General features: G+C 39.7%; 2 protein-coding genes across 3 annotated transcripts in view; one reads left to right on the plus strand and one right to left on the minus strand.

Moving 5' to 3' along the window:
- Window positions 1–1236: 1236 nt before the first annotated feature.
- Window positions 1237–10366, plus strand: LOC135482097 (cornifelin homolog). Its single transcript, XM_064761936.1, has 5 exons — window positions 1237–1689; window positions 5755–5872; window positions 7858–7966; window positions 8710–8849; window positions 9503–10366. The coding sequence occupies exons 1-5, from the start codon at window positions 1685–1687 to the stop codon at window positions 9602–9604; spliced, it is 474 nt and encodes a 157-aa protein (XP_064618006.1). The 5' UTR covers window positions 1237–1684; the 3' UTR covers window positions 9605–10366.
- Window positions 10367–17541: 7175 nt separating this feature from the next.
- Window positions 17542–20521, minus strand: part of LOC135472141 (DNA excision repair protein ERCC-6-like) — a 42650-nt gene continuing 39670 nt past the window's right edge. For both annotated transcript variants that reach the window (XM_064751506.1, XM_064751513.1), the window contains exons 18-21: window positions 20215–20349; window positions 19775–19970; window positions 19108–19180; window positions 17542–18582 (exon numbers count right to left, since the gene is read on the minus strand). In XM_064751506.1, coding sequence (XP_064607576.1) covers window positions 18160–18582; window positions 19108–19180; window positions 19775–19970; window positions 20215–20349 — 827 coding nt within the window. In that variant the 3' untranslated portion in view covers window positions 17542–18159. The remainder of the gene's footprint in view (window positions 18583–19107; window positions 19181–19774; window positions 19971–20214; window positions 20350–20521) is intronic.

A 20521-nucleotide genomic window follows, 5' to 3' on the forward strand; every position in this document is an offset into this window, starting at 1 on the left:
GGATCGAATGTGTTTTGTTTCGTTGCGAATTCGCTAGACTACAGACCTTCAACATTCCCCTTGAAGGCTATCGATGAAGGGTTGTCGTCGTGTGAATCACGATACCGGTTTATTATGTAACCGCGGATACAGCACGCCTGTCATTGTGTGCCCTGAACATGTCTGGTTTAGAATGCCTCGTGATATTTCACAAATTTCATGGATCTTGGGCCTGCGATATTGGCCTAATTTGATAGTTTCAGTTTCAGCATGTAAACGCGAAGTTCATCAAGGCAAAGGCGATACGTGAATTACTCGCCTGTGCGGATTAGTATATGTTGGTATTGGTATATAGTAAATTGGTATGTAGCAAATATAGCAATTCATCCAAAGTTCTATCACATTCAGATTCTTTTCTGAGTTTGTGGAACGTTTTATATTCGTTTTTGTTTTATGGCCTTCTTGGTTTTGTCCATCGTTATACGTTATACTAGTACACAACGAAGGTGTCTTCTTATAGCTCATGTGTTTATCTTTTTCAGTTTACAGCACTTTTATTACATGCTATATAAATGAAATAGTCCCGCAACATAAAGAAGAATGGAAATAAATTAATTAAGTACTTGTTTCGTCTTGTCGTCCATGTTCTTATATAATTTTTGATTCTTAACTTTGTTGTAGATCATGCCGCCTTCTAGCAGAATTCTAGAGCTAACCTTAACAGTGTAGCTGGAGCTAGAATTGTGCTATCCACCTTTGGGCATTGTTACATGGTCAGTCAAAAGTAACGGAAAGATGGATATACAAAGGATTGGGAAAATGGTTCATGTAGATTAAACTCTGGACTTCAGTTCTGATGACAGATTTGACGAATGATGACGAATTTAACTGAGTCAAGCCTGGAGTTTCTGCATGTGTTACGCGAACATATGTAGTTAATAGAAAGACATCCCAGGGAATATCAGTTCAATTGCCTCTATGCATAAAAAATCAATAATATTTTCATGGCTGACGATCGACCACATTGTATACATACATCTGCGTGTAGAATGCAGAGCTACATTTCCCGTAAGTTACCTTTTCGAGGCACTGAGTACCCTACTTTTCAGCACCATATGGCTCTGACCTACGAAGGGAAAACTGCGTTCGCAGCACTAAAATCTTTGTATTGACCTTAGTTATAGGCCCACCCCTTTAACATTAGCTATTGTGGTTCGTAAACACTGCCGTCGCTATAGGTAACATACTATGTAGCAGATAATCCATACGGCTAAACGTTGACTGATGAGAAGAACTCGACAGTGCGATTGGTGGCTCAAATATCGAAACCAAGCACGGTTTAAACGGACGATAGACTTCGCAAACTTTGGAGGCTGATAGCGTCCATTTTTATATTGATCTTTGCGTCCCCACGCAGGGCGCGGTTTTAACAAAACAGCGTCACAGTGTAGAGTAGCCTGTATATGTATTATGTATATATGACCTGTTTAAACATCCGTCACGTGACCACCAATCGAAGAGCTCTGGCAAAAGAGTTGTGAGGTGTGCATACATGTCTAACATCGTATGTAACAGCATACGTTAACATAGCGAATTTTTGCGGATACACCCACCGTTTAATATTGTAGGTGCGGGAGACACAACCATTACCCAGCCACTCAGCCGAAAATCTTCTTGTATTGCGCGAGGATTTCAAACGATAAATATGAGGTAAGGTTGTTTCTATCCTTTTAGATTTTTATCACTCAATCTCCGATTGAGTTCAAGCTGAACTCAAATTGTTGACGCTTTTGCCTGGAGAACCACGGGTCAACAAAGAACATTGTAACAATTTATCTAGAATTCAACATTAAATTCATGCATGTCGGAGAAAGGTTGGTGTAGATTGACTAATGCAAGCATTTAACTTGTATGGGGGAGAATCGGTGGAAAGAAACATCCATGTTTTTACTGGACCATGGTGGTAAACTTGCCGGCCTATTCGCGCTGGCTTGCTTTCGATTGAAATCAATGTCATTCACATGCATACATACACTTTTTGATAAGGTCTTTGGCTCAGAAAAAAAGCGTGGGTCTGATTTAGGGGAATCGTCAGTAACGCGCCAAAGTCGGTGGTTACAACGGTTACTTATCTTTCCTTCACTGATGAATCTTGCAACCCGTCCTAAGTGAAATGATCTTGGAAACGAACGATAAACCATAATGAAATAAAACTCAACACCGATGAGTGCTGTTACGACCCAAACTGTCTGTATTATAAAGAGATGGCTTGTTCGAAATACACGACAGTTTAGCCGCACAAAAAAGTAACCAAAACCAGCAGATTTTATTTTACAACAATTTATTAGCTTAACAAGAACAGATAATAAGACTTAAACAAATACTAAAGTACTTAAGTTTAACAAGAAGGGATAGCAGTATCTATACAAATACTAAAGTACTTACGGTGTCAAGTCCAAACGGACGCATATATTCCACAATATATACCACACAGGCATAAATGCTCAGAGGCAAATTCACAAGAGGGAAAATCCACAGTATAACTGAGTGTATGACGAAATATACAAAATTCCACAGACAGGGTCCGTGTACTAATAGGCACTGTGTATACAGGAGCACAAATTAAACATACAAGTTCAGACTGAACAAGTGCTCGGTGGAGATAGGATATAACAAAGCCAGAGGCAATAGAGACACCAAACTTCAGCACAAAAGGCCTACTAAAGTAATACACAGCGAAAGCACCCAAAACTCTCAATAATTCTACGTTCTCTCCGTTCTATGTTCTCTCCCGTCTTATATAGCCTGGTGGAATTGTCCAGAATAAGAAAATTCCTGAGCACTTGATGTAAACAAACAGGCACCGAACTGAGCGTATTCTGGAACATTCTAAGGTAGAGGCAGACATCACTCCCTGAACTTAGCATGTGTAAACAGTGGCAAGCTATATTTAGAAACCGACGGCAGTCGTGCACATAACAGTGCATATACTGTACAGATATATTAATTATTCTGCTTTTTGGGCTGAATAGAACTGCAACGTCATCGCATTGAAACACAGTCACTAAATTAGAAAAAAGATTGTGTTTGGAGATAAATGAGTCTCAAATTACACTTTAGATGATTTGCCCTTAAAAAAACAAGCAAACCTACAAAAACCTATGTAATTTTGGCACATTATCAGTTCACTGCCACATGGTATTGGTGCCTGACTTTGTTCGCCTGTGGAGGGGCTTGTATTGCTAGGGGACGAAGTTCGATTTGTAGATTAGCCCCCCCCCCTCTCCACTTCATACGCACCTGGTAAAAACATGCCGTCAAACTCAATGCAGCTCAGTTAAGTTATACAATGTCCTGCGAATGTTAATTTTATCGATGCTGATAGAGCTAAGTATCCGCATTGCATGGCAACTGTCGTCATAATAAACAGGAGTTTACAATAGAATATCTTGTGAACGAATACGTCCATAAATTATTATAGGCCTACTGACAGTATCATTTTTTACTCATGACCGACATAACCCATATTTCATTGTTAATGTGGTAGTTCCATGAAGACACATATTTTCAGCGAAACCCAAAATAGTTTGACAAATATTCAAGCGATATTTTTATGACTACTTTTTTCTTCACAACTCTACCACCTACAACATATTTTCCTAAATAAAGTAAATAAATTTCTTAAATAGTTCAATCGGCCGTAATGATGGTGCGCTAGACTCTCTGCTGAAGTGTATAAAATTACATTACGTTTCTGTTCATGCATACAGAAGGTGAGACAGAAAATCATGGTTTGGGTGTATTTTTTTCCCAAACCTTGCTTGGATCTAGCTTTACTCGACTTTGACAAAACAACCCAATAGCGATTGACTTTTATTCATGTCTTACTTTTATTCATGTCTTACTTTTATTCACGTCTTACTTTTATTCATGTCTTACTTTTATTCATGTCTTACTCAGTGAGGTAATAACAAAATGAAGTTTAGTTACTAATAAAATATTATTCATTTATTGGATTGGTCATTCACACCGTAGAATATTTCACATATATACGGCGGCGGTCTGCTTTATGAGGGGAGGAAACCGAGCAGACCCCGGGGGAAACCCACGACAGGTTGTTAGCTGATCTTCTCACGAACGACCGAAGAGAAAGCCACCATGAGCTAGACGAACTCACAACGATCGCATTGGTCAGAGGCTTCTGTAATTGCGCTGCGTTAGCACTCTAACGACTAGGCCACGGAGACCCTCATAAAACACTACTGGAGTGAGAGATGAAGGATAACCCTCGAGGAGAGCAGCGTGGAATGGTTTATCCTTTTCAATCGTCACGAGAACAACATTTTTGTAATTCAGTACTTTCTGCGCATTATTCTGGTTACGTGACAGAATACGTAAAATGAATGATGACAATGGAGACAGAACAACGGCGACATATGTAAAATTACCTTTATATAGAGGACGATATAGAATGAAGCGTGTTATAAAACTGGCCCATCGTGTATATAAGTGAATACTTCTTGAATATATCATTAAAAAACAATCAAACAAATAATTAGGAAACTAACGAATAGGGTCACGGTTGACTTGAGTTGTATAAACCTCTGCCTCCTATGAGTTTAGGAAAAGAAGCCAGTATCAAACACAATCACATCTGTAGGCTGAGAGGATACAGCATTACGAAATGGTTTCTGACTTTGCGAAGACGGTCCTTGTCAGAAAGTAAGTAGATGTTATATGCTTTCGAAAAAATTAAATCATAAACACGTAAAGCGCTGCATGCATAATTTTAGATACAGCCAGTAAGACACCAGAGGAAAACATGGTGTCATTTCTTCATTGTGAAATTATCGGCAATCTTTTGAATACCTTATATATTTCATTTAAGGATGATTAATTCGAGGCTGTCATGGATATGTTACACGTGACTTCTTTGATTAATAAACATTTAGAAAGGCATGGTTACCTCTTAGCCAACAATGCACAGACTATCCCAACATGAAGGCTATTCCAACATGGGTAATAACCCAAGACGGATGCTGTGCCAGTTCTTTGGCATCGTAACACAGATAACATCATAATATGGAGATTGTCCCAAAACGCTTACTTTCTTACACTAATATCATCCATAGCCGTGTTTTGTCGAGTGGGAAGTTATATAGAAATTGACCAAATCGCAATGTCCTCGGAGTGAAATTTCATATTCAAACTACAATTATATAAAAAAGCGAGTAAGGAAATAAAAACACCCCTGTCGTCAACATTTCGGACGTGTTACAGATGCGTCAATGTTAAGCAGCACTATGATAAAAGTAAACCATTAGTGTTGGAGCTTTGTTTTGGGGTTTGTTATGGAATTAGAAATATCTGATACTTACAGGCGTATATTCTCATTATTCAGAAGTCCATGACTATAGGTCTTGTATTGTCTGTCGTGGAAAGAGTAACCTGTGTAGAAAGTCATATATGAAAACACAGAGGTAACTGTGTCGCCACGGATTGACTTGGGAAGCGAAATATGTATTTTAAACATGGACGTCTTACACCTAGATTGTACGTGATACATCCATGGTGGAGCATAATCTTTCCTACCATATTGGCTGCCGTAGTATACCTGTAGATGAAATATTTTCTTGAATACATGGTACACCAAGCGAATAAATAAATAATTATTATTGATAAATAAATCGAAAACAATTGCTGCAAAACGAAAATTTCTCGTAAGAACCAGTGTAATGCATTTTGACTGTTAAATTTATATTCATGTCCGTCTAGTGTCGCACCAGTAATGGACCTAAAAGAGCAGCCACCGCAATACAATCAACAGCCACACCCCATTCAACAGGGCTACGACCAGCCTATGCAACCACAGTTCCAGCCAGTACAACATACCGTAAGTTTCCGCTACTCTACTACTCCAGTTCATGTTAGAAGATTGTGTGTCAGTGTGTTATTTAATCTCAATAAGCAAATAGCGTATTAACTTTTTTCAGTGGCATTTGGATCAAGCCGGATAACGCAGAAATATATGAATGACATACTTTTTTTTAGTTTATATGAACTAAGGTGGATAGTGTGCAATTCATATATTTCCTCGAATACAGAAACAGCACATCGACTATAAAGAAACTTTATCAAATCATCAGGTGTTAACAGAATAAAACCAATGGTCTTCATGATAACGAGGACAGCTGTGTGTCAAGAAAATGAGTGACATTTTTCTTTCATAAAATTAACCTGCAAGCAGACGGAAAGTCGTCTGTGTCAATAGCTTATTGACATTCGGAGAGTTTGACCAGCCCCGATAGTTCAGTTGGAAGAGCGTCCTCTTCAGGACCGGTAGATCTAGGGTCAGTCCTGGGTCGGATCTCACACCCAAGATATTAAAAGAGGAAGTTGTAACTTACGTCGAAAGTCCACTGGGGAAGGGCCCTTTCTATTTTCTCCCCCCCCCCCCCTCTCTCTCTCTCTCTAACATCCATAATATGCTGACTTGCTGTACTTATTCTTTCAGCATTACTCTCTGTAAATTTATTTTGTTCTGTTACTTTTTATACAGAATTACGTCCTCTACTCACTACACTATGGATCTTACTTAAAAAATAAGTGGGCCTGTATACCAAGACTGACTGGATATACTTTCGTGTCTCTGGACAGTTTTTCAACTTTAAGATCTATATAGATTTATATTTTCGTTGTTTACACGTCCGATTTTCTTGGGATCTCTATCTTCTCCGTAGGCTTTTAATTTCCAATAGTGACTGCATGTGTAAACTATGTTCAGTTAACACAGATTTTTGTCCAGTGCCGACTGAGATTGAGATCGTCTGTCGTGTATGTTAAATGCGATGCAAAGCCAGCAGTTAAAACGAATGAATGAATGTTTGGGATTTAACGTCGTAGTTAACAATTTTTCAGTCATATGAAGTCGAGGCGTCACACGGTGTGTGTAGACATACTTTGTCGTCTTGTGGTAGGGCGAGTTCATGTCGCCAAAGTACTGCCGCCACTGAAGTATCATGCTGAAGGCAACATACATGACACCCCACCCAGTCACATTATAATGACACTGGGATAACCAGACCTGTTTCCTTGCTCTAACCTCTCAGTGCTGAGCGTCATGCAAGCGAGGCAGCAACAAGTAACATTTTTAGTCTTTGGTATCACCCGACCCGGGTTTGATCCCTCCCGACTTCGAGGCGGGCGTTCTAATTTTATAGAGTAATTCTTGACCAGTGACGTCTAATAAATTGCAATTAAGATCACTGCATGTTTTCTTTTACGTATAATTCTACTAAAGCTATGGAGTTATGGTGCGTGTAAATTGCTACTGTTTATGCATTTACATAAATAGTTAGAGTAAAATTATGAAAAAATCTGTAAACTGACGAGAGGCCGTATTTCACCAGTTACGTGTGACCATTTGCCAGCAATCACTGTCATCGCTGCTCTGTATTTACCCTTTACTCTGTACGTCATTAATTATATTGATAGGTTTTCTTCTCTCAGTTATTGACTGCATTTATATAAGATCTATATTATTCTATGTAAGAGTAAATCTTCAAAATTATTTCTCTGTGAGTTCGAGTCCAGCTCATGCTGGTTTCGTCTCGTATGAAGATCTGACAGACACCTACGGATGGTCGTTGGTTTCCTCCGGGGTCTGTCCGATTTCCTCCCACCATAAAGCTAGCCGCCGCTGTATAAGTGAAAAATTCTTGAGAAAATAAGAAATTCAAGTAAATAAATAAGTCAAAACTATTTGGGACTTCCATAAATTTGGATGCTGTTTTGAAACACAAAACATAAAAGAAACATCCGGTAACTTGCTTACGCTTCTGCTAAGTTTCTTCTCTACCTACTGTTAAATTTCTGTAGAGTCAGACGACGGTGATAGTCCAACAGCCCCAGAGCACTGGTCCGCGTTTTAAGAATGTGCGAACTTGGAGTTCCCCTCTGTGTGGATGTTTTGAGGACATCACAAGCTGTATGTATTACTCTGTGCCATACACGTCTGCTATGTACATATAACTGTTTTGTAACGCTTTATCTGGGTTAAGGGTAAGTGGACAAAATTTTGAGTATGAATAAGTTAAACAATCGATCAGTTTCATGGAAATATTTCCTGTCAGGAGCGTAAATCAGCGATTTCAGCTAACTGAAATCGTTTTTGTGTTACAGCGTAAAATTTTTCTACTGTCGGGAATAAGTTCCCTTGTTCTGATAGGACGGTTATGAATGGTTGTGATCTATTCACCACTGAAATTGGAATATTTTGATATTTTGTCAGGAACGTAAAGTACACTGTAGGATCATGCCACAAGAACAGGCTATAGATGTAGCAACTGTACCAGTAACTCCGGTGCCGTTAATAGGTGTTCGGTAACCGGTCGTGGCTCAATGGTTAAAATTATTGTTTTCATTCGCAATAAGACACTAAATGAGGATTGAAACCCATTCTTGACAGTGTTCGTGGGGCCTTGGTGACTGTAAGCGGCCGACGAAGCTCATGTGACTGTTTGCGCAGTCCTCTGCGCAGTCTATTGAAGGCCACTTGTATCATAGTATGAGTGTCCACTGGCTTACCCCGGGCATTGTGATTTCTTTCAACCTTGAAACACACTACCGTTATAAAATGGAAAAAAATTCTTCAGTATGACCTTAGATAACAAACAAAGAAAATAAACATGTGGGTGTAGATGAAGGGTTTCTTCCTTGGGCTTGCTGCAGGCCTGCTTGGTTGGTGTTGCCTGCCATGTTACGAGTGTCATTTGTCAATGAGGATGGGTGAGTCCTGCTGTGTCCCAATCTGTGTCCCCGGCGCTATGATTGCACTGAGGGCCAAACTCAGAGGAGAACAAGGCATACAGGTGAGCTTTGAATTAAAAAGACACCAGTGCTAACCCACCAGTTACTCATATTGTTTACTTTTCGTGCCACTCACAAGGCTAACACTACAAACATCTGATATGAAGGTTCTCTTATATTCTTCTCATAATGTTGAACTGTATATACAAATATCTGACGTGACGTTTTTGTTATATATGCTTTTCATACTGTCTAAATATATATACAGACACATGATGTGACATTTCTGTTATATACTTCTCATACAGCATGCCTTTTCAGTCTGGTCTTTCTGTCATGTACTTTTCATGCTGCGTATAGTGCATATACATGTATACATACGTATCAGCAATAGACGTGACTCGACTTGACGTTTCTGTTAACTGCTTGTCACAATAACATCTTATTAACCATACATACATTTGACGTAACATTTTAGTTATGCTAGTTATATATACTTCTCATAAAGTCTTCCTATGCCTATAGAGAGATTTGGCGTGACACTTCTCTTATCCTCTTCTCATACAATCATCTTACTAACTGCATATTCCATTCGTCATATGCAGGATATAAGTAATCGAAAAATACCTCGTAAAACACAAATCGAGGAAATAAAGAAATGGAGGTATGATTGGTTGAAATGTTTTGTTTTATTGCGGGTTTCAATAATTTACAGGGCTCTGTGTGTGACGACTGTGTCACCCAAAGCTGCTGCGGACCATGTGCTACATGTCAGCTGGCGAGAGAGCTCAACTACATACAATACAACGGCCTCTAATTTGACGCACCTCTTCCCTGCTCCAGGAAAATGCTGTCAAAGTTTGGCTTCAAGATTCCTACATGATAATCATCAATTGCTTGTTTGAATGTTTGTGTTTACATTATACACGCATGCTTTTATTGTTATTTCTTTCACATTTCACGCTAGCTGCTTCGAAAAATAGTCAGTCATATTCAGGTAAGAGGTTGAGTATAGTGCTGTGTTGAAACTTTTAATGAAATAAATTACCTCTGTTGCCATAACAAGTGCATGCGAAAAATATTTCTGAAAACGTTAAATGATTCGATTAGTTACTAACACGTACCTATGTTTGTTCTTGTGCTCTACTGTTATTGCTGAGCGTTGTATCGAAAAGTCATGAGTACAGTCAGTGTTTCGTAAATCTTGACTATACGGCTGAGATGGGATAGATTGTGTGCTATACTCTTGTGTTTACGTCATAATAAACCTACGGAAATATGCCATTTTTAAAGGCTAACTGCACCTGTGCCATATGTTGTGTGCTTTAAAGTCTTTTGAGTTTTTTATTTTCAATTCTTTTGAATAATATAACATGCAAATAAGTATTGATATGTTCTTTGGCTATGTACTGCATATAAAATTATCTTCGTGATGCATTAGTTACTTCTTCAGTTTTCTATGTACCTGTAAGTAAAATAATGATGTTGAAGATATCCAAAGCTGACTTGTGATACAATGAGACGTTCTAGCTATATTTTATTTTCCTTTTTTTTTGGAATAAAAAATATTTAAGTTACATATTGCAGAATTTAGTTGGTTTACTTGATTAAATAATACTCAACAGACACAGCGCCATTCCTTCCACTAGTAAACCCTGATGATTGCAGTAGGTATCTCTAAACTCTTTTGAAATAAATTTGTCTCTAAAAATAAAGAAACGACCACGCCAGAAGTTATTTATGAAATATCATAAATATCGTTCTCGTGCAAGGTTAAAAGAGTAACCAAATTTATGCGTAATATTTATTGAGCTAATTCTTCACAGGAACAAGTATGGATCTCTGTCCATGGCCTATCATAGGCTTTTCTGAGAGGTTCTATAGCTCAGATATCGCGTGTTCAAAGCCCTACCTCTGATTCCATATTACTGATTAAAAAACGGTCAATGTTGATGTTTTACCACAACAAAGTTTTAACGGTTTTTGTGTTGTCTAAAAAGTTGTATGTTTCGTTGAAAACAACAGGCTCTTGTTTCATACAGTTGCATGCTCAAGAGCCTTTCGTAAATACGCACCGTCGTGGTCAAGGTTTACTTGTGGGTAGAATAGAGCTTCGCGTGTTTATAAACCTTTTGTCATACGCAATGCAGTCATCAGGATATACCGTTCGAAGGAATGTCACTGTGTCTACTCAGGAGCCTTTCGTCAATATACGTACTGCGGTGATCAGGGTATAGCGACAGAAGGAATGGCGTTGTGTCTGCTGAGGAACCTTTTGTCAATACGTATTGCTGTGATCAGGGTATATTGCCAGAGGGAATGCCATTTTGTCTGCTGAGGAACCTTTCGTCAATACGTACTGCTTTGGTCGGGGTATACTGCCAGAGGGAATGGCGCTGTGTGGGCTGAGGAGCCTGTCGTCAATATACGTATTGCGATGGTCAGGGCATACTGTCAGAGGGAATGGCGCTGTGTTTGCTTAGGAAACATTCGTCAATACGTCCTACAGTGGTCAGGGTATACTGCCAGAGGGAATGGCGCTGTGTTTGCTTAGGAAACATTCGTCAATACGTCCTACAGTGGTCAGGGTATACTGCCAGAGGGAATGGCGCTGTGTTTGCTTAGGAAACATTCGTCAATACGTCCTACAGTGGTCAGGGTATACTGCCAGAGGGAATGGCGCTGTGTTTGCTTAGGAAACATTCGTCAATACGTCCTACAGTGGTCAGGGTATACTGCCAGAGGGAATGGCGCTGTGTCTGCTGAGGAACCAAAGCGCCATTCTACCCACCTGTAAACCTTGACCCCCGCAATACGTATTTGCGAACGGTTCTTGAACATGCAACTGTACTAGTCAAGAACCCATTTTTTTTTTTCAACGAGACAAATAAAACACCATTAGACCTTGAATGTGGTCAAACATACCTATTTGCTCTTATCCATACCCTTATTTTTATTCTATAATCCACAATCTTAAATAAGTAGCAGCAAGTACTAAATATTTTTGTATAATAGAAAGGGAAGGTTATCTCCAAATTATGAATGAATAATATTTCGGATCAATATAAATATATATTTATTTGATTGGTGTTTTACGCCGTATTTAAGGACATTTCACTTCAGTATGAATATTTCGACATCTTATTAATGCCATCGTCAGGAATGGTACCACAGGTACAACTAGTGATATTGAGGTTATATACCTCATGACCGTATTTCAGTCACATCATCTGAACAATGTCAATTCACCAGAAGCCTCGATACTACACTATACAGTTTAGGACTTCCCCCACCTAATGGCTAAAGCTTTGACTTGTTACTAGTGTGTTGCCGTGGTACACTTTGTCTATAACTTTCTTATTACTCACGCTGATGTGGAAACGAAAGTCGCTTTTTGGAAAGCCCTCCAACCACTGGACGAGTTGAGCAAGTATTGATGACTGAAGCAATTCGCAGTTGTGTAAGTGATCGAGGCTCTCACTACTACCTGTTGGGTGTTCACTTTAGCCGACTAAATAGCTATCTTTGAGTTTTGTTAATGTGCAAGTTACTTTAAGCACGACTTTATCACCGACAATGGCGAATGGTAGCCATTCATATGACACTAGTAAACCATGAAGGGTGTTCTAAGTCGAGCATAGCAAAACAACCAATAACACCAGTCCCCAAAGGAATATATAAGAAATAAAATATATTAATTGTACGCGAAGCTGGTAATAATTACGAGAAAAGCGGTCATCAGTGTTCAGTGATGCAGTAAAAACAGTCCAGTTTCTAGGCATTATATTTTAGTCAAATTTTAAAAGCAAAGTGAATAATTTCCACGTCAAAATACAAACATATGTATTTTACAGACGCACTTTGCTTCATGAAAGCATCATGTCGACATAATAAACAGACCAAGCTGATTGTTCTGCCTACATTTGCTAACAAGAGTGTTGAACCGACTGTAAGATTTTATAAACTTACGGTGAAGGCTTTTGATGAGATCCTTGACATACGAGGTTTTGAAACAAAATACTTGTGACCTAGACGGAAATAATCAGAGTTTACATCTGTTCATCTTTATACAGAAATAGGCCCAAATAAGATGTAGGCCTACTTACTGTCTCTTTCAAATCCAACGAAGTTGGACAGATTTTTTCACCGCCTCGGTAATATGGGGATCATTAATTGATAAAAGGTCAATAATACGTCTGGAAAATGAAAGTGATCGAGAGTTTGGGGCCAACTACCTACGTTGGCCCCAAATAACCGAGTCTTCAATTAACCGTAAAGTACGCCCTGAACAGTAATCGAGGTCATTGATTACGAAAAAAGATCGGTTTTGACTTGGAAGTCTACCTAAACCCTATCAGCTCGAAGTGAACAATCAGCTAAACATGTCAACGTTATCAAATATCAAAAGGACAAGATCAAGACTTGAACAGGGATTTTAAAAAAAAAATAGCTGACATGAACACCATTACTCAATCTACGTTTCTAATTAAATTACACGATTGGGTTGGCTTTTTTACTGTAGGGATGCACACTGGATGCTTTCATAGGCACTTTCTTGGTAGATTTTGGAGACGGCCGTCAAAGGTCTCTTGTTGTTAAAGCGCTTGCTTTTCATCTTTTAGGACACACGACAGGCAGATTCAAACCAGTGAGTTTGTAGATTCCACCGGTGTCGCTGTTCACGTGGCCTTTGATACAATAAGTACAATAATGACGCTCCTTTGGATATTAGCACAGTTTATCATTCGTTAAAGTCCAACTGATATTGTACTCATATCTACGTCACATATGGGAATGTTCGTCAGTAACTGGCCAAAGATCAGTGGCGTACCCAGGGCAGTACGGAAAATAATCCAGTCAGAGGCGTTAAACAACACTTAAATACTAAAAAATAAACTTTTAGTCGTGAAGTAATTGACCATGGTTAGAGGACTAGGGGAAATCGCTGCTTCTACTAGGGGTCAGGGTAGTAGCATGGCCCTAAGAAACTGTTTGTGAAAATGGAATGAGTGAGTGGAAGAATTCCTAACCAATAATGTTTTTTTCTTCTCACCATATCTTGACATCTGTATGTTCTCATAATCGAATATGTTTACTCAGGATTGCATAATATAGGGTTACGCTAACAATGTCTTTCGTCAACGAAACACACGTCCCTATTACTACTACTTTGGTAATTATTAGCCCTACATGGCTCCGCCTCTGCTGACACACCAGAGTATTAGCAGATGTGGAGCCATATATAAGTCTAAGTTATACCAAAATGCAATATATCAAGGACTGGTACATGTTTACCGATGAAATAAATAAATGTGGTTTAAAGGAAGAGAGCATTAGGTACGTTATACTTTTTATTTCCTTAATTCCTTAAGATTTGAATAATCTAACAATGTAGTATATTAATACCATAATCAGGTAGCAGTATAAAAAAATAATTTGTATGGGTCGAGCGTTTTCCCGGTTATCCAAAGTTAACAGTACCGTTATTATTTTATCTCATGATTATTGTCCTCGGTAAAGATGTGGCACACTAACACAAGATTAGTGTGCCGTGTGTGGGGAAACAGACCTCCTTACCGTCCTGACAATATATGTGTACACGGACTTATCAAATTGATAATGCTCTAATCGACACTATCAGAGTCGCCTTCAGATAACTCGTACAATTTATGAACAGCGATTGAAGTCATATTACAACAGTTCAGAAACAAATCAGAGTACCATTTGGTGATATATGACCATCTCTGGACTGAGAGGTTGGCTAGGTCTAGGCAGTGTTAATGGTGGATTTGTTCCAGCTCACACTATTAAGGGCTTTTCTAGTTGGACAGTATTGCTATCACCAGAAGTCATTTAACAGATTAAAAGACTTGTGATATATCACATGCTAGGTATAATGGGGTTGTCATAGTGTGATACATTTCTCTGTTCAGTTAATAGGACAGCAGCTTTAGACTCACGTGAGTCACTCAGGCTCAGTTAAAGCTAGGGTTGTTTGCAATGATAAAATACCGAATTTTGATTTTCTCTTATCTGACAGCCAATCAAATCCATAGCTAGACGCAACACTACGCTGCACCGCACCTTCATACCCGAAGCCCCAAAAACAGCATGCAGCAAATCACCAGAAAGCCCGAAATTCTGCTGTAAACCCTCAGAACTCAACCTCCATACTGTAAACTCTCCGAAAGCCACACTCACATCAACATCAACAACCTCCATGCTGTACAACAACGGAAATCTACCAAACCCTCATGCTATAACTTACAGAATTCCGACAAACCCTTATGCTGTAAACTTCCCACATCCCACATGCTATAAACCATAAAAACCCAACAACCCTCACGCTGCAAAGCTTGAGAAACCCAACAATTCTCACGCTGCAAAGCTTGAGAAACCCAACAACCCTCACGAAAATCTAACAACCCTCATGCTGCAAAGCCTGAGAAACCCAAAAATCCTCATGAAAGCCTAACATCCCTCATGCTGTAAACTTAAAAAAACCCAACAACCCTCATGCTATTAACCTAGACAATCCCTTATGCTGTAAACCCAGAGAAACCCACCAATCTTCATGCTGTAAACCCAGAGAAACCCACCAACACTCATGCTGTAAACTCAGAGAAACCTGACAATCCCTTATGCAATAAACCCAGAGAAACCCAACAACCCTCATGTTGTAAACCCAGAGAAACCCACAAACGCTCATGCTGTAAACGCAGAGAAACCCACCACCCCTCATGCTGTAAACCCAGAGAAACCTGACAAATCTTCATGCTGTAAATCCAGAGAAACCCATCAACACTCATGCTGTAAACCCAGAGAAACCTGACAGCCCCTCATGCTGTAAACCAAGAGAAACCAACCAGCCCTCATGCTGTAAACCAAGAGAAACCTGACAAATCTTCATGCTGTAAACCCAGAGAAACCCACCAACACTCATGCTGTGAACTCAGAGAAACCTGACAATCCCTTATGCAATAAACCCAGAGAAACCCACAAACGCTCATGCCGTAAACTCACAGAAACCTGACAACCCTCACGCTGAAAACCCAGAGAAACCCACCCACATTCATGCTGTAAACCCATAGAAACCTGACAATCCCTTATGCAATAAACCCAGAGAAACCCACAAACGCTCATGCCGTAAACTCACAGAAACCTGACAACCCTCATGCTGAAAACCCAGAGAAACCCACCAACACTCATGCTGTAAACCCAGAGAAACCTGACAACCCCTCACGCTGTAAACCCAGAGAAACCCACCAGCCCTCATGCTGTAAACCCTGAGAAACCTGACAAATCTTCATGCTGTAAATCCAAAAAAACCTGACAACCCCTCATGCTATAAACCAAGAGAAACCCACCGACACCCTTGCTGTAAACCCAGAAAAACCTGACAGCCCCTCATGCTGTAAACCCAAAGAAACCCACCAATCTTCATGCTGTAAGCCCAGAGAAACCCACCAACCCTCATGCTGTAAACCCAGAGAAACCCAACAACCTTCATGCTGTAAACCCAGAGAAACCTACCAATCCTCATGCTGTAAACCCAGAGAAACCTGACAACCCTCAAGCTGTAAACAAAGAGAAGCCCACCAACCCTCATGCTGTAAACCCAGTGAAACCCACCAACTCTCATGCTGTAAACCAAGAGAAAGCCACCAACCCTCATGCTGTAAACCAAGAGAAACCCACCAACCCTCCGGCTTTAAACCCCTCAGAGAAACCTGATAAATCTGTATGCTGTAAACCAACAGAAATCTGACAACCCCTCATGCTGTAAACCCAAAGAAACCTGACAACCCTCATGCTGTAAACCCAGAAAAAACCTGATAAATCTTCATGCTCTAAACCCAGAGAGCCTGATAAATCTTCATGCTGTAAACCCAGAGAAACCTGACAACCCCTCATGCTGTAAACCCAGAGAAACCCACCAACACTCATGCTGTAAACCCAGAGAAACCAACCAACCCTCGTGCTGTAAACCAAGAGAAACCCACCAACTCTCATGCTGTAAAACCTGAGACCTGATAAATCTGTATGCTGTAACCCAGAGAAACCCACCAATCCTCATGCTGTAAACCCAAAGAAACCTGACAACCCTCATGCTGTAAACCCAGAAAAAACCTAATAAATCTTCATGCTGTAAACCCAGAGAAACCTGACAACCCCTCATGCTGTAAACCCAGAGAAACCCACCAACACTCATGCTGTAAACCCAGAGAAACCCACCAACCCTCATGCTGTAAACCAAGAGAAACCCACCAACACTAATGCTGAAAACCCAGAGAAACCCACCAACTCTCATGCTGTAAAACCAGAGAAACCTGACAACCCTATGCTGTAACCCAGAGAAACCCACCAATCCTCATGCTGTAAACCCAGTGAAACCCACCAACCCTCATGCTGTAAACCAAGAGAAACCTGACAACCCTCATGCTGTAACCCAGAGAAACCTACCCACGTTCATGCTGTAAACCCAGTGAAACCCACCAACCCTCAGGCTGTAAACCAAGAGAAACCTGACAAACCTTCATGCTGTAAACCCAGAGAAACCTGACAAACCTTCATGCTGTAAACCCAGAGTAACCTGACAACCCCTTATGCCACAATTTCATGGCTATGTCATGGATTTGACGCTCTTTGATATAAAATTATCTATAAAATTTATTTTAAATTATGTTTTGTTACTTCAGTTCTGTGTTTCCAGTACAAAACTTTTGGAGAAGTAAATCATCGCCTTCGCCTGGTACCTGACAAACCTCAAGCAGAGCTAGATTTAAATACAAGACATTGGGAGTAAAGGGTCAGACAGTGGCAGAGCACTGCAATGCATTATCTACACCTATCTGATGCGACAAATCAAACTGTGTAAGGGTTGCTTCTTTACATGGGGAAACAAACTGTGCAAGGGTTGTCAAATTCTTTGTCACAGGGTTATGTCAATATAACACACAAACTTTTTAGACACGTTTTCCATTCATCAGGTACTAACATGTCTATTTCTAAGGCAGAAAAAGTGTACATGACATACAAATTGTTTGGAAAATTTTCTTTATTCGATCAGTTGTGCCATACTGCAGACATGCAAATGAACCCTCTGTGATACCTGTCAATGAACTTTAAGATTTGGCAGTGAAAGCTGGATTGCTGGAATGTATGCACTGACCCCAAAGTCACTCTGAGATTCACTAACAAATCTGAAGAGCTTGTGTATATTCAGAAAATGAGATGGGTGCCACTCATTATACACTGACCCGCAGTGTCTTACTCATGTTGATACTCTCCACAACGCAACACTAAGCCGCCAGTAATAACTTACTTGACGTTCACTAGATACTTCAAAAGCTAAATCTGTATTACACAGTATTATCTATATGCTGCTTTGAGGCGCCAAATTCCAACATCACTTGAGCGATCAAAGTCACAGATCTGTCTAAGCATGGCCTTGAACTTGGCTGAATCACCAGGTGGGAGTTTCACACCGAATTCATCCAGCAGTTCCTGAGTGGAAGCCTGCCCATCTATGTGACACTGAAATGCTATAAAGTTTCTGATATCTGTGATGAGTTCCATGTGTTTATCATCTGCAGCATCACTGGGTGGGGCTGTTCTGTCCTCCTCCCCATCATCTTGACAGCTACTGACATTCCGCGCCCTCATACGTGACAGCAGCTCCCCTGACGACATCACATTCTGTTTGGAAGAACTGAACAAACCCGTGCTCTTCTTATTCCCAGCAAAAGTTCCATCAAAGGCCTTGGAAGCTTCTGACTTGTCCTTATGCCCATTCTGAAAAAAAAAAAATGTCAACATGTTAACAATCAGCATTAATACAAGAGAGCACACTGTTAATATGCATGACAATAAAGTCTGAGTCAAATCACTCACTTTCATGATTATGCTTGCCATATAGTACAAGAATCTTTGAATACATACTTGTTAAGGCTAGCTTGCACTGGTCATACAGCGTTTCTTATCAACCTATGAGATCAAAAACATTATACTGCTTAATACAGAGCATCTCAGGGAAGGGCTTTAAACCACTGGGACATCCCATAAACACTGTGAGCCAATCAATGGCCAGCTCTGCTCTACAATGACTTATATCTAAACCAGTTTCAATATTAACCTGGTCACACAACAGTTGACTGATATCAGTTTCATGGTAAACTTACATGAACATGGTTTAAGCTTTTCACATCAGTACCCGATTGACTGAAGATGACACGTATGTTTTGCATTCAAACTGTAAAGTTAATTCACCTTACAATTACAAGCACACCGAAACCAGCATAAAACTGACATCATGATTACCTGAAATTCTGAAGATGAGGGTTTTGGGCTAGGCTCAGCAATCAAGCTGTTTTTCTTCCGGCCAAATCTTGGTCTACATGCAAAACAGAACAGATATTGTTCAGCCAAAGTACACACAAACAATGGACATGGAAAACATTGTGTAAATACACATACAGAAAACTGACTAAATGTTCTAACCTAATGTCTTTATCAATGAATATCGAATATATAATATTAATCTGGGATAACATACATTGATCTACATTGGGAAGGAAACTCTTGTACATGAATAAAGCCTCCCAGTGACTTTCTCCACAACCACCTCATCTACTTGACACTTGCGAAGTATAATGCTCATGACTCACGATTAAAGGAAGTTCAGTGCTGAGTACTGAAAAATTAAGTGTGCAAAATCGACAATGACAAACATTTTTTTCAACTGGCATTACCTTCAACATGCTGGGTCAAAAAGCTATATGTGCTTTCTTGCGAATTTCAAAGGGTTTTATGACTGTAAAGCAAGGTCTTTAACAGACATGATTCTTTTCAATGGGCACTGCAATAATTCTATCAAATAAGAATATGGACTGTACTATGGTACCTACACAATAAAAGTATATAACACAAAACATTTATATGACAACCACCCAAATGTAAGCATCAAGCAACAGGTAAGTGTACTGACCGTGAGTTGGTCATCCCACCTCCTTGCTGGCCAGTCCAATTAGGAACTCCACTGAGTGCATTCATACAATGTCGGCGGGACTTCTTTAAAGCAGCTGCGGCTTCCCGAGCAACTTTTTCCGCTTCCCCCTCCACTAAGGCATAGTCCATCTTACTAGCCTCCTCAATCACATCGTGCTTTAAGGCACCTTGAATACCTGGAATCAGAAACATACCCCGTATACTGACAGTACGTCCCACACTTGATATTATAATACCACAGGTAAAGCTTTCAAGATTCAAAACGGCCAGCCAGCATGATTTTCTTCATTAGAATATTCACATATGTCAGAGGGATAACATTATACTATAACTGCAAGCAAAAATTATACTTACATAAAACATGAAATAAACGAGGAACATCTGACAAAATTCTTTATATCTGTCTGATAACACACTTACCCGTTTTCTTGAAGAGTTTTTTCAGCACATAATCATCTTGATGTGAGGAGATATTTTCTGTTGTGTCCTCAGCTTTCTTATTGGGCTGATATTCACTAAGTTTAGACAGGTGAGAAATCCTTTCACCCTCAAACTCTATAACAACAATGGAAACAGACATTTTAAAGCCAAGTCTATTGTTTAATATATGTCGTTGCAAACAGGAATCTATAATATACATAGACAGCCAACACACTAGCTAAATTGTGGTCCTGGACTCCTGGTGGTTTATTTTAGGAAATTAGCCAACGGCCTTATAATATGTTAA

Source organism: Liolophura sinensis, chromosome 1 (genome assembly GCF_032854445.1).
Source record: "Liolophura sinensis isolate JHLJ2023 chromosome 1, CUHK_Ljap_v2, whole genome shotgun sequence".
Classification (NCBI taxonomy): Eukaryota; Metazoa; Mollusca; class Polyplacophora; order Chitonida; family Chitonidae; genus Liolophura; species Liolophura sinensis.